We start from the raw sequence: 15,152 nt of genomic DNA, 5'->3' as shown, positions 1-15,152 counted from the left end.
AGTCTCGGTATTTGCTGACCCCTGCTTTAACATTGCAAGGGCAATACAGAGAAAAGAAGATCCTCTCTGTTGAGGAAAGACATCATTGAGAACCACTATACTGACATTGTATATTACAATAAGAATATAATACTGTATGTGTCTGGGTAACTCAGTCGGTAGATCTCTCGCCTTTGGACCATAAGGCCATGGGATCGATCCCAGGCACCGCCAACTCAGCGTATGAGTAGCACGGCTTGGGTGCGGCAAGTCCTGCATTAAGTACAAGGAGTTGATGGAGCTGATGCTCCACCTCAGCAATCCATCTCCCAGGGGTTTGCGCATTGTGACGGGGACAGACTCCTGCATGTTACTAATAAAGTATGTACAAGTGTTGCACCCCAACGCCTTCTGAACTTGTAGATCTGTTATTTTCAAAGATTTTCAAATCTTGACGTAGAATAATTTGTGAAAACATTGTAACAACACAAATCTTGTATGGGGGTCCCTTCGCCTCTCCCATTTTGATGCCAGAACTTCTGGGAACTCAGATTAGGGGGTCCCTGGCACACAATATTTTCAGTTGGGGGTCTGCAGGCAAATACATATGAATTTGGGGGTGTTGGCCTACGAGAAAAGGTTTGAGAACCACTGCTGTGTGCCGCCATTAGCTGTTGAATCAATACCGGGAGAAGCGTACATCTCAGCTCTGATCCTTGTAAGGCAGCAGACTGTACAGCGGGGCAAATGGTGCAGGGTTGGACTCCATGTGAGATGATGGCTCACACTGTGAGCTCACTGGACCTCCTGCAGCTGGGAAGTAAATGGATCCTCTCTGGACCGAAAACACAGCACACAGAGCCAAGCAGAGAGCACCACAAATGGAATGGAAAGCAAAACACAACATTACACAAAAGCACAGACAGAATGCAAAAGTGCAAAAAGAGTGCAAGCAAAAAATGGAAAATGTTGTAATTGATTTGCCACCTCGCCACTAACAGAATCACTGCAAGCTAATCTGGTGTGGAGCCTGCTTGCATAGCAGGAGTCAGAGCAAAAACAGTTATGGGAGTTGTATTGTTTGACAGTTATTGCATTTTTTTTCTCCAATTATGCTATGTAACTATAAAACTGGGAGATGTTGTCTATCAACGCCTGCCATGAATGAAAGGGAATAACACCTCCAGTGTGAAGCTTTTAGGTAAATTACTTGTGTGGTTCAAAACTCCCCCATTTGACAGAGTATTTAGTTATGTCTGTCTGTATGAGTATACTGTCTGTATGAGGACAGCCTCAACGGCTACAATACTGCTGAGTGACCAAGTGGCGCTGTTGAGCAGCCTTGAAATTAACCCATTTAGACCTGAGGCCGATTTGAAAAATGCCTTCTAAATCCTGACCTAAGTTTTCAGAAAATCCGAAAAAATATATATATTTATTCAAAAATTATTACAAAACAATTGTGTTGCTATATACTGTACATAGCAACAACAACACAAAAATGTGTTCCCGTCCTGAAGAGTAAAATCCCAAAAAGGAGTTAGCTTTGGAAAAATCTCAAAGATCACCAGAACTAGCCTGACTGCAAGCGTCAGACTCTATCACACACTTCGTTTTGGGAAGACACCACCCACCAACAGGGGGTGGTGATGTGCGGACTGATTTATCAGGCTACACCAGAACAATACCAGAACTGAATCGCGTCTGGCTGATACGCAAGCTTGTCCAAGTTCCGGTCCCCGCCGAGCCCCCTGTGATTGGCTGAACCGGAGGTAGGGAGCGCTCCATTGTAGTCACTTGGACCGCGCAGAGGAGGTGAATAGAATGCGTTAGGAGTTTATCGTGGCGTTTATCGTGGGCTTGCCCAGGCCTTACGGCCTGGGCATAAATATAACGATTGCATTCACCACGGCTTCGTAACTCGCGCGGCGCTCCGCCAAGGTCCGCTGGCCTTCGCGCCGCTTGCAATGTCGTGGACAATAACTGAGCGTCTTGGACAATAACTGTGACATCTAACCATAAAACGAGCGCTCCCTTCATAGACAAGCTTGCGTATCAGCCAGACGCAACTGAATCATCTCACGTCAACCAGCCATTGTATAGGGATTGGTTTATAATGTCGGTTGGAGGTGAGTTGTTCAGGTGTACAGTTGATCTACACAATAAGTACTTATTTGACCAACCTTCCTGTTGAGTTGTAAAAGAGTCTAGTCTATAACTTATGTACATACAGTATTTGTCACATGCTGCTATTGTTGCTTGTTGCTGCCTCAATCGTGTGTGTGTGTGTGTGTGTGTGTGTGTGTGTGTGTGTGTGTGTGTGTGTGTGTGTGTGCAGACTGACCGGGCAGATGTGATGTGGTGTGTGTACTTGTGCTTCCATTAGCAGAGGGGCAGTGGGAGAAGACATGATGACATCAGACGCCTGATTAACGCTTCTACAGCTCTTCTGTAATTATTACAGAGAAACACATGCATTAGAGGGAAACAACCCACATTGACAGAAAAGAAAATGCTTTCTGTCTATACAAATACTATCAACTAATTACTCCAGAGAATGGTACAGCTATATGAATCACGCAATGAATCAATCAATCAAGAGATTTCCACATAAAAAGAAGAGATAAAAGCTGGTAAAAAAAATGCTAAAAGTGAATTAAAGACAATGAAAGCCAGGCAAAACATTTGTATTTTAGGCTTTCTTTAAAAAAATATCTAAACTCTGCCAACCTCAAGTCCTCTCGTAAGCTGTTCCACATGTTGGGGCCATAGTGGCTAAAATCGGCCTTGCCATGGGTTAGACTGGACCCTCTACAAAAGATAAAAGGGAAATGGGAGGTAGAGCTGGGCTGACTTTCTCAGATCAGTGGTGCATGGGACTGGGAGGCAGCACTTGAGGCAGTAGACTCATCATCTTGTGCTTAGGCTTATTTTGAGTCAGTTCAAAGTGTTCCACAGAGCTCACCAGCTGAGCCCACATTATAGGATAATTGCTTGGGCAGATTTATGGCCCAATTTTCCCCTCCTGAATTTCACAGGGTCGCTCCCGATTATCTGCCCAAATTATAGTCTGAGGGATTTACCAATCTTAAAACTCCTGATCTGGTCACAGACACATTGGGGTCACCCCACTAATATCAAACATATTTAATCTGGAACGGCAGGAGTTGTGCCCGCCAGAGAGTGAAAAGTCTACAAGGAGACAGATATTGATAAAGACATCGGGACTTTTGAAATGGCAACCATAAACAAACAACCAGTTGTAAGGGTGTGTCAGATAGCTGAGATGGAGGAAAGCCTTGTCAATATGTGGCAAGAACATGACTGCCAAAATTACCTGTCTTCCCAAACATATTACAAACATTTGGACTGGCTCCATTGTTTATATGTGGTCAGAATGTGTAACCTTTGGGGTTGAAAATGTCAAAGGTCAGGGAAATGAAGACCAAGAAATGTTGATATGTGAAGAGTTTGCTCCTAGGTGCATTTGTTTAATTTCCTGATAACATCTGCAACATCTTGATTTCATGGGCATTCTTGAAATTGACTTTGACCTGTTCTGTATATCTGTGGAATGGTTCAATTTCACACACAAAATATCTATAAAATGTGTATGCGTGCGTGCGTGCGTGCGTGCGTGCGTGTGTGTGTGTGTGGTATAAGTGTATACTCTATATAGGAGAGTGTCTCTGACCTGGTCCTTTATGCTACCCAGTACAGCTGTAGTCAGTATGCCCATAAAGAAGGCCACCAGGTTGAGGCCTGAGAGGATCCAGATGAGAACGTACAGAGACAACACGTCCTGACAGCCCTGCACGCCAACAAACTCATAGTAGTTGTTCAGGTAGCCTCCACTGCAACACAGGACAATATAGCTCTGATCATTATGAAGCTCTTCCCATGGCATGATTACAACTGGAATGAGATTCACAACATGCTTTATTGCTAATTATGGGGGGCAAATTTGCCACGTCGCGTAGTGACAACCCAAGATAAAAACAAGACTAAAGGCCCTTTTCCACCGGCAGCGATAACGATGACGATAGCCATAAGATATCACAGCGATAATTATGCCTTCACATTGATGTCCGATAAAGTTATCGGACATCAATGTGAAGAGGCGCCAATTAACAGCCGCTCGCGCAGAGCGCACCTCCAGCTGTTTGAAAGAGACCCAATTCCATATCACTGTGATCTTAACCACATCGTTGTTGATCCTAACGATGTAGTTGTCGGCTATCGTTGTCTTTATCGGTGTTTGGTGGATGCTGCCGATCCACTTCAGTTGAAAACCCACTTTTTTAAATCGTTATCGTCATCGTTATTGCTGCCGGTGGAAAAGAGCCTTAAGCCAGCACCACCCAGCAAAGCTCTGCTCAAGAGTCATTGCTTTTCTTGTTTGTATTGTCATTATTGCTGTTGTATTATTTAAGGTTGAATTGTCAGGTTTGTTTTATTGTTTATATATGTATATTCGACTTTTGTAATGTTATAAGGGTTTTTCTACTTTGTCATATGGTCCAATTTGTATTTGTCATCATGTTTGTTCTCCATATCTGCAACGGACGATATGTTTAAAAATGAAAAATACTAATAAACAGATGTTTAAAAAAAAGAAAAAAGAGTCATTGCTTTATAACCGACTTAGTGGTCATTTTAAAAAATGAATACAATCATGATACTGTAGTGACATAGTGCACTCTACAATTGGAGTACTATTTTGATTAAATTACTACTAACAAGCTAATGCGTAAAATGCATTAAAAAATGCATTTTCAGCAACATCCAACTGAAAACGCTAGAGAAATTAAAAAACGAATTGAATTGAGAAGTGGGAATGAGAACAAGGAAGACAAGGCGGAGAGAGAGAGATGAGGAAGTTGACTCACTTGGCACAGTCATACAGGTCGCAGCAGTAGCAGGTCCCACTTCGAACTGTCATACTGCATGATTCTCTGAGATTTCTACAGGGTACCTATAAGGGGAGCAAGACATTTCACTACAAAAGCCTCTATCAGAGTCCAGGGTGAAGAGCTATTCACTTCACCGCGGTGTAGTTTTCTAGCTATCACCTAAAAATACATAACAAAGCCTAGGTGATAGTTAGGAAACTACAACGCGGTGAAGTGAATAGCTCTTCACCCTGGACTCTGATAGAGGCTTTACAGGTCAGTAAGATTAAGGGACTGCTAAGAAAAGATTCAGCCAAAATGTATATGAGTTTCAATAAAAATAGGCCTATGTGTCTTTGAAATACTCAGTCAGGCAATGGAATAAATCTTTGAGATAAGGTGTGACTAAGAACAGGAATGTGCTCTGAGAACGTGCTTTCCTACATCAGTGCAACTGATATCATGCGCGTGCGCACGCACGCACGCACGCACGCACGCACGCACGCACGCACGCACGCACGCACGCACGCACGCACGCACGCACACACACACACACAGGTACTTACAGAGACATAGTAACTCTCATAAATGAAACTGCTCCCACTGCTGTAAAACTGACATCTTCCTGCTTTCAAAGGACGAATATCCTGGCATGGGTGGGACAGATGAAATACACTGTGATATGATACAATCATTATCCTGGCATGGGTGGGACAGATGAAATACACTGTGATATGATACAATCATTATCCTGGCATGGGTCAGACAGATGAAATACACTGTGATATGATACAATCATTATCCTGGCATGGGTCAGACAGATGAAATACACTGTGATATGATACAATCATTTAAAAACTAAATAATCTACAAAGTTAATGGCAGCGCAAAAGATCACTTTAAATGATGGATTTCAAATAATGTGGAAAAACTGTGACATTAATTAGTTTTATCATTAGAATGTATTCTTTGGTAGGCCTTTTTCGTATTACGTTGCTACTTGCAGTATATATATATTTTTTTTTATAAGTTTTTATCCCACAATTTTTTTAACCCATTTTTCACCCAGTGCCAATTGCCTATGTAATCCTGGGCTCTGCTCTCCCTCTGCCGCGCCTGGGGAGACAACGGACTGACCTCATGCTTCCTTCTATGCATGAGGAGTCCGAGTTGTTTCTTTTCACCTGACAGTGGAGATTTCCCTGGTTTGGACGTAGCACGTGGAAGGAACACGTTATTCCAACCAGTTCCTTTCCCCTCCATCAGGCGCCCCGGCTGGCCAGGGGGAGGCATTATTGAGACCAGGATTACTGCATGTTTTTGTGAGGGTATCAACCCTAGGAGACACGGGGAGAACATGCAAACTCCACACAGAAAGGCCCTATCGCCAACCCCACCAAAGGTGTGGGCACTGATGACGCGGAGGGAGGAACACGCCGCCAGTGCCCACAGCATCCCCCCGCGGGAATCGAACCCAGGACCTTCTAGCTGTGAGGCGAAGCGCCAACCACTGCGCCACCGTGCCCCAGAGTTTCTTTCTCAATATCATCCATGGGCCAGGATGGGGGAGGGGGCAGATGGCTGCATTGCCCTCTCGTACCTTTGCTTGCCCAGCTAAAATGTAATTTCTGGCGCTGCTATAACTATTGCAGTCAACAGAGAATATCTGGCCAGACTCACCCTCTTGGCCTCTTTGCTGACTAATTTACTGACACACCTGACACAAATCAACAGTTAATAAGGAGACACCACAACAGATCAAATTAACGGAAATGAGACAATCAAATCAAAGGGTGGGCTACCACAATAAAACATATTGTGGCTCCTACATAAATAAAATGTGAACAAACTCAAATCTAAAAATAAAGCTGTTAAAGGGAAACGGTCTGCTTATGTACAATGTATGGCTGAAGCTATGAATAGATGATACTGTATTGATGCCAGAATATGCAACATGGCTCTGTTGCTGGACCAGCCACATCATATTTTGTCTTTTTTTTTTTTATGTTTTTTATCCCACGATTTTTGCAACCCATTTTTCTCACCCGGTGACTACCTAACCTGTAGTCCTGGTTTCCGCTCTCCCCCTGCCGCGCCAGGGGACATTGGGGAGCACCCGGCTGGCTAGGGGTAGTATAGAAACCAGGACTACTGCATGTTTTTGTGTGAGGCCTATGCCCAAGGAGACACGGGGAGAACATGCAAACTCACCACAGAGAGGCCCCATCGCCAACCCCACCTAGGGTGTGGGTGCTGATGACGCGGGTGGAGGAACACGCCCCCAGCGCCCACAGCTTCCCCCGGCGGGAATCGAACCCAGGACCTTCCAACTGTGAGGCGAAGTGCTAACCACTGCACCACCGTGCCCCGCTAATTATTGTTTTACCCCTGCATTGTTTTACCATTAATTGTAAAGAGACTGTCTTTATCTGTTTGTATGTCCTCAAATTAGTCCACCAGAGGGTTCTGCTATGGCTCAACTATTCACACCTCTACGATGCCTCTACTATTGATGTTACCTGTGGCATTTTAATGTATTTGTTTTTCCATAATGCTGTGTGAATACTTTGTAAACTCTGTTTTGGTTATGTGTTGTTTGTTGTGCAATGAATAGGTATGAATGTAGGTCACTCACCATGTTAAATACAATGAAGACACCATCTATCACCATGCACAGGAAGGAAGCAATGATCCCAAAACTGAGGAACACTATGGCAGCAGTCAGCTGGACAGAAGAGGATAAGGATAAATATTATATCTATGTGAAAACACAGAAATGCCATGCAAACAATTGTTCTAAAAAAAACATGTTGTGAGGGCTAAATATTTGTATTGAAGAAAGTAGTAGACCTGTTTGACAGTGTGGGATACATTCAAAGAAAAACAATTGTGGTTATCATATTTCAACCACAACTATAAAGTGACACGTGTTTATCATTTTTTATGGGGACTAAAAGCCTTTTTAACATGGCATTTGCCTTTGTGTGTTATCAAACTTTTTCTTAGCTGTGAATAGTTGGGGAGGGGGGTCTCTTACCATTGATTGTTATTTTTAATCTTTTTATTCCATGCAGCACTTAAGATGTGTCCAATATAAAGTACAAATAAAAGGTTTTATTATTGTTATTATTATTATTGCCCTTATTATATTATTATTATCACTAGTTATGGTTCGACACTGATACTGGTATTGTCTGTTCATATTAGACATACAGGTCTTTCCATGTGTGTAACAGAATGGAAGTCGAATAGAATATCCAAAATGGGAAAATTAATGCTTGAGTGAAACCATTTTTATATAGGGGTTTCTTTTTTCTCAGAATAGAAGCATTTCATCTCTTACTATTACTATGTTCTTGAAGTGAAAATATTTCTCACCATACCAAACTTGTCAGTTTCCAATGAAAGTTGTTTTTCTACAGTACTGCAAGTGTTGTTAAAATATGTTTCCTCCAATTTTCCAGACATCTTTTATGGACCTTGCAAGTGGGAGAAGTTTCCCTATTCTAATACGTATAGTTCAGTGTTCTTATCATCATCTGCAGTTTGGTGTTATCAGTGAAACAGACAGCAGTAAATGCAGGAGGCAGTAGAATCCAAGCATAACAACCTCAAATGTTTTGATTTATCATCACTGTATAAGCATCTAGAGATACAGTCTTTTTATCTTTGTGTGTCTTTTAGGTTGGGAAGGCTATGGTGAAAATATGGAACAGCTATAACGGCCAAGACATTAATAATAGCAGATGCATCACAGTTGGACAAAGTGCTTTTAGGGAACTGATACTGTCAATTTGAACATCAATGCGGCTTATATTTCTGAATCCTGTGGTGGTTTATCTTTTCTCCTTTGATAGAAAAAAGGTATGTTTGGAAACCCAGCATTGACCTGGGACCAGTTGTTCATTTAAGCCATCACGAACTTCTGCATGAACTACAGACGTATACGTATAGAGATTTGACACATAAATCTGTGAAGTCTAAATCCGTGTACCTAACGTTAGTCTAAGATGGTTAGAATACAAGATCATAATCTATACAGTTGGTTAAGTCTCCCCTGACTGCAGGCAAAACACATCTCAAAACATGTTTGTGATGCGATGGAATAACATACATTTGTCAAAATTGCCTTGACAGACCTTCACTAGCCATCTGGCAATTGCAAAAATTCCCTGTTGAAGCAAACAACTTACAGGTAAATGAAAATGAGAATAAGAATAAGAGAGAATAAGATGTTGACAGTGGTACAATTTATATGTGTGCTCACACTTAACTATATAGAAATGTCTATAAGTAACTGAACATTTAGGCAACAAAAAAGTTAATTTAGATGGAATTTCACATGGAAACACATATTACATGAAAATAGGTCATGATGGCATGCTTATGTTTTAAAGTTTTGACTCAGACATTTTAAGTCCTGCATTGATTAGTCTCTGTCTCTAAACAAACATCTTAAACAGCTACTCACAAGTTTCAAATAGATGCTGCCTTTTTAACCCAGCCCTTTCTTCACATTCTCTTGAACCACATTTAGCATTTATTTGTAAGATATACTTCCTCGAAGCACGTGGACATGCTCTGCATGTAGGAAATGAATAATGAGCACAAGCATATTTAGACTTTAGGAGACAAAATTAGAAATGTTTCCAGAAACGACATAAGAGTCTTATTGTCTGTTTACTGAGTGAAGAACTTTGAACCATGCAGTCACACAAACAAAAACTTGTCTACACACAAAAAAACCTACATTATCGTCAGACTTATTAGGTATTTAAGTAATTAACCACATGAACTCTATTACCATTGACCACATGAACCTTATTTAGAATGTAGAACGCTTTAACTCCATTTTAAGAACAGACCAAGCTAATTTAACTTTAGGCTCATGTCTCTGGGTCTAATTGTGCAACTGCTGCTTCTTTTTTTCTACAGATTTAAACTTGAGAACCCACACTGTCAACAGGAATCTAGACATAAATCCAGCGGGAGGAAAGCGTACAAGCATCCAGTGGTATGGAATGGGATGGTATTCCCTTGTTTTGTTAATATAAATGATGAATGTAATTTCCTTTGTTAACAGTTATATTTTAGATAAATCCAAGAGGAAAACATAAAAATCACCTGTCCACCATCCACATTTTTAAATATGAAACACTGTCATGTGGAGAATCCCTCTGAGAGAACTGCTTTAACCCCTCTTCACCTTAACCTTTCTGACTGAATTATTTTGTTGTCTCCACCAGCCCAAAGGCATGGGGAGACTACGCTGTCCGTCCGTGTGTCCGTCCTCTCCTTCTGTCTGTGTACAGCTAATCTCCGGCACGTTGCCACGATGGCAGCGAAACTGTGCACGCACATTCCCTGGGTGCCAGGGCAGAACCTCTGCCCCGAATTCTTCACATCGGCCTGTTATAGCGCCACCAGGAGGCGAATTTGTAAAAAACACATTTTTGGATAGTACTCCTACAGATGTTGTCCAAACATCTCGCAAATCGGTACACAGTATCTCTGATAGTCATTAAACAAAATGGGTGTTTCAGATTTTTTATATTCCATCCTGATTTGCAAAGATTGCCTTCCAAAGTTTTTAGAACTGCTCCATTTTGAACAAAATGCCTCAAATCATTAACACAGAGTGCAATTTCCATAACATTTTGCATGCACATTCCCACTAGGCCGAAGAAGACATGTCACTTAAAAATGGTAAAATCAGCCTCATGGTGGCGTTATACCATTCTGATTTGTGTTTTTATCTATACCGATCACTGTAAAACTTTGTATGCACACTCCCTAGAGGCTATGGAAAAACCTTTGCCCTGCATTTCTCAAATTTGCGCTATATAGCACCACCAGGAGGCTGACTTCTGACTGACTTCTGACTCCTTCAGATTGTATCCAAACGTCATGCAACTTGCTACACATGATCTCTATAGTAATGTGATCAAGACGGATATCTTTGCTTTTTCATATTCCATCCTAATTGGCTAAGATTCGATTGCCTTCCAAAGTTTGCAGGATTGGTCCGTTTTGAAAAAATAAATTGGCAAAATGCCTCAAATCATGAATGCAGTGTGGAATTTGTGTGAGATTTCACACACACATTCCTCCCACTAGGTAAAAAAACAAATGCCACCCTTTTCAGATTGGCCTGTTATAGCGCCACCAGTTGGTCAACTTTTGTAAAACACATTTAGAACAAAATGCCTCAAATCCTGAAATGCAGCGTCCCATTTGCTGTGAAATGCAGAAGAGATGGCACCCTTTTCACTTTAGCCTATTATAGAGCCACCAGGTGGCCACAATAACTTACCTGGTGGAGACTAACCTCGCATCACCAGGCTTTCCGCTGGGGGAAAGCCTGGTCTTCGTTTACTAAACGGGCCGTTTGATCCGGTCGGGAGCGGAAGAGCTCCTACGTTTTTCTGTAGTCCAAAACGGACTACACTTTGGCCGGAAACAACGACCGGAAACAGTTTCAACCCAGTTAGCGCATGCGCAAGTAGTTAGCGCATGCGCAAGTACGGGTTAAAGCCTGGTTAAAACTGTTTCCGGTCGTTGTTTCCGGCCAAAGTGTAGTCCGTTTTGGACTATGAAAAACGTAGGAGCTCTTCCGCTCCCGACCGGATCAAAAGCCCGAAATTGGAAGCCAGCCCAGGCTAGGTGGAGACCATGTGCTCGGAACAGCACTGCTTCTAGTTTTGTTTGTTTTCCTGTGTGGGACACAAGGATTTGGATCCTTAGGTGCAACACCTGGGCAATCAGATCTCCATATATGCCTATATATGGAGATATGTAACGCCCATATCAAATAAGTTGTCTGCCGTAGCAAATGTGGATCACCAAATGGAACTGGCGATGTGATAGTTTTTCATGTAAATTGACCTAATTGAGTGTACTATATTTTTTATGTTAAAAGTCCAAAATCCATAAAGTATAAATGAACTGAACTGAACAGAACACCTGTATCAATTATCATCATTAAGTTCTTTGGAAGTACAATGAGGGGTTGGCCCTCATTTACAATGTAGCTAGGTTTACAATAAAAACACAGTACATTACAATATAATCACAAATATTACAATTAACAATGCATTTGGGTTGGGGGCGCCTGGTGGCCTAGTGGACCAGGCGCATACCATATAGGCATTGCCATTTCGGCATCAATGCCTGTCGGCGTCGCCGGTTCGATTCCCAATCCGGCCGACCTTTGCCGCATGTCACTCCCTGTCTCTCCCCCATTTCCTGTCCTATCCAATAAAGGCAAAAAGCCCAAAACAAATCTTTAAAAAAAAAAACAATGCATTTGGGTTGAGGGATGTGAAGGAGTTTGGGAGTTGCAGGTGTGGAGATTGCAAATATCAGAATGGAAACGTTATGATGATGATTATTATAAGTGTGAATGTAGCCTACCAGCTGCTTACGGTTTTCTTCCAGACACAGCCCCAGGACTCCCAGGAAAGATCCAAAGGCCAGCTGCAGAGAACATATATACATGTAGCTGTCAGTGTCAGGAAAATAAAAATGCCATTCAATGTTAGTGAGAGTTGGATTCACAACCAGTATGTCAAAGGGTGATATAAGGAATTCCTATAAGTTAGCCCTGTGGTCTTTATGCTTGTGGATAAGATCAAGAACATTGCTCCAAATGATAAGAGTCCACAAATCTTATTAACGTGAGATGTTATCCAAGAACTGCCTGCAGCTGCTCTACTGTATAAAGAATAACCACATTTTCACACAGATTTTAGGATAAAATTCTAAATGGCATTATTATTTTAAAGCTACATCCAAGTCCTTGATCTGGTGATGGTTATATGTTATTACAGTAAGGTATATTCTTCTGTATGGTGCCAGTTTTGAGCTTCGGGTAATATAATGCATGCTGCGGTAATGCATGTTAAATTACAGCTATTCAGAATGAGTTTACAATCTCACTATACAAATCCAGAAATGTGTTTTATAATTTGAAAACCAAGTGAAGTAAATTGTTGTGCCTACTGTATATGAAACAGTGACTACTGCAATGCACTACAAACAGGATATAGTGATTTTATCTAATCTATTGAGATCCGCTTTGGAGCAAGGTCGTTTCCATGTGGATCTCGAGATTTATAATTCTATTTTTTCTTTTTCTTGACACTGGATGGTATAAGAAGCCCTACAGAGTCCCTTTACCTTTATTTCTAACCAAAAATATGCAATGATCCAATAACCTCTTGAACCCTACATATATACTTCAATGACCGGAGTTGCCCATGAGTCTAATAGCAACGCTGTCTAATTGGCCCTCTTCCTTTTTCCCTCAACACTTAAATCTCGTCGCCAGAAATAGAACCTTATAAACTCGCCATATGGTGTGTTGCAAGTTTATAGATATGCTATTTTTGCAGAACTAGTATAGTGCCCATTGGGCACCAGCCTACTTGGGATCATGCAATACCCGTTGTATCTGTTGTAACCCATTGTCTGTGTCCCTTTTATGCCCATATATGGAGTTCTGTGTCAGCCATGCTCAAATATGGAGTCCATGCCAGTCTACGACATCATGACATCCTATTGAAGACATCATGGTAGCACTCCACACATGGGGTTTGGAGATTCATCAATATTCCACATTTCATGTGGTTGATAGTCTAGACTAGAGAGACTCTTTACATTTGAACTCTTTCTGAGTTGTGTAATAATGGGTGATCACTATGTGCTTTAATGCTACTCTGATTTGTATTTAATAAAGGTGTGAAACTATGCACTGTTCTAAGGTTACCTTATACAGGTTTCCTTGGTCCGTTTTAATGTGTTTAGCTTTGTTTCTCTGACCTTTTGAATGTAGCACTTTGAGATTTGTCACAAACATAAAGTGCGCTACAAATAAAATGTATTACCCCCCTCCTGCCTCCCCCACCTTCCCTTGTCTCTCCCTCTCTCCCCTTCTACCTCCCCCTCCCCTCTCTCACGGCTCTTTAGCCTTTGTAAAGTGTCTTGAGATAACTTGTTATGATTTGACACTTTAATAAAATGTAATTGAATTGAATTGATAAATGAAGGGGAACATAATTAAACACTTACAATGACTCCAGAGGAGTACCCAGTGATGTTCAGACTCTCTGTGCGGGTTGTTGTGTAGATCCCCAAAAGCACCAGGAGCAGGGACAAAAAGAACATAAAAAGTACCAGGCATAGAGCTCTTCTGATGCTCACCGTGAGGCTAGAAATCCAGCCTATACAGAATGAAACAGCATTCACTTTATTTGCTTTTAGCAGTAGTGACCAAGCATCACATGCAGACTTAATGGGATTACAACACAAAGGTTAAAGACTTAAAGTTAAAGTAAACAACATTAAAAATGTACTTTTTAAGTATACTTAAACACATTTTTAAAGAGTGCATTAATACAAAATAAAGCACATAATAATATTCTATTACAAAGTCCATTTGAATAATGTTTGTACACTTACTTTATATTTATACTAAAGTATTAAAAGTAAAATACTAAAATATTAAAATACTTTAGCCTGGGCTAATATAAACCTACAGCCCAGACAACCCAGTTACCTGTTGGGCTGCGCTTTGGCATGTCCCTGTCAGCAGTTGTCATTTTTCAAGCCCACATAGATCCAGACAATATGTTCTCCTTTGAAATCCAAATGCCTCTGTCACATTCCAGGTTTTATGGTTTTGTGCCACTTGCTCTTCTCTTCTCACCTAATGTGCACGACTGACCATGACATTTGAAGATGGGCGTATCCCTTTAGCATGCTGTGCAGGGAGAGAGAAGATGCACGTACAATAATTGAATACTGAATACGTTTTTTAAGACAAGGTTTGTGGGAAGAAACATAAGTTAACAGTACCACCCCATGGAATATTTTAGGTTTACAGAATAATAGAAGAAACATTTCCTGCATTCTTTTTAGTTATTATTTACTGAGAAATGTGCATCCATACTGCCCAGTATACCCAGCTAATTAACATTAAATTAATCATTAAACACACATTTAACATTAAATGTAACAGCTTTGCTTTCCAGTCAAGAGAGCTTTCTAAACCTTGACTGAGAGGCTAGTTAATGATTATTTTTGTTGTTTTAAAAAATGTGTGTGCCCATGAGGAGTGCCATGGTATCTATCTATCATAGATAGATCTTGTAGTTCCATCACAGACAGACAGACTGATCAATCGATCAATCAATTGATTGGACATGAGTTGAAGGTGTATGAATGAATGAATATTTTATTTCTGTGTCCGGACGATTTCTTGACCCATCCCACATGGGATCA

The 15,152-nt window shown here is 41.1% G+C and overlaps 1 protein-coding gene across 1 annotated transcript; it reads right to left on the bottom strand.

The window, feature by feature from the left end:
• Window positions 1-682: 682 nt before the first annotated feature.
• On the bottom strand, window positions 683-14,470 carry LOC308289990 (transmembrane protein 255B; the record flags this gene model as incomplete). The annotated part of the gene is made up of 8 exons (XM_080731769.1): window positions 683-814; window positions 3,674-3,833; window positions 4,869-4,954; window positions 5,438-5,518; window positions 7,507-7,596; window positions 12,285-12,347; window positions 13,941-14,092; window positions 14,428-14,470. 8 exons carry the CDS (start codon window positions 14,468-14,470, stop codon window positions 683-685), a joined length of 807 nt encoding a protein of 268 aa, XP_080587895.1.
• Between the last annotated feature and the right edge of the window lie 682 nt (window positions 14,471-15,152).

Source organism: Nannobrachium achirus (assembly GCF_963921795.1).
Source record: "Nannobrachium achirus genome assembly, chromosome: 8".
Classification (NCBI taxonomy): domain Eukaryota; kingdom Metazoa; phylum Chordata; class Actinopteri; order Myctophiformes; family Myctophidae; genus Nannobrachium; species Nannobrachium achirus.
Note: the sequence above shows the minus strand (reverse complement) of the source record. Positions and strands in the feature narration are given on the sequence as shown.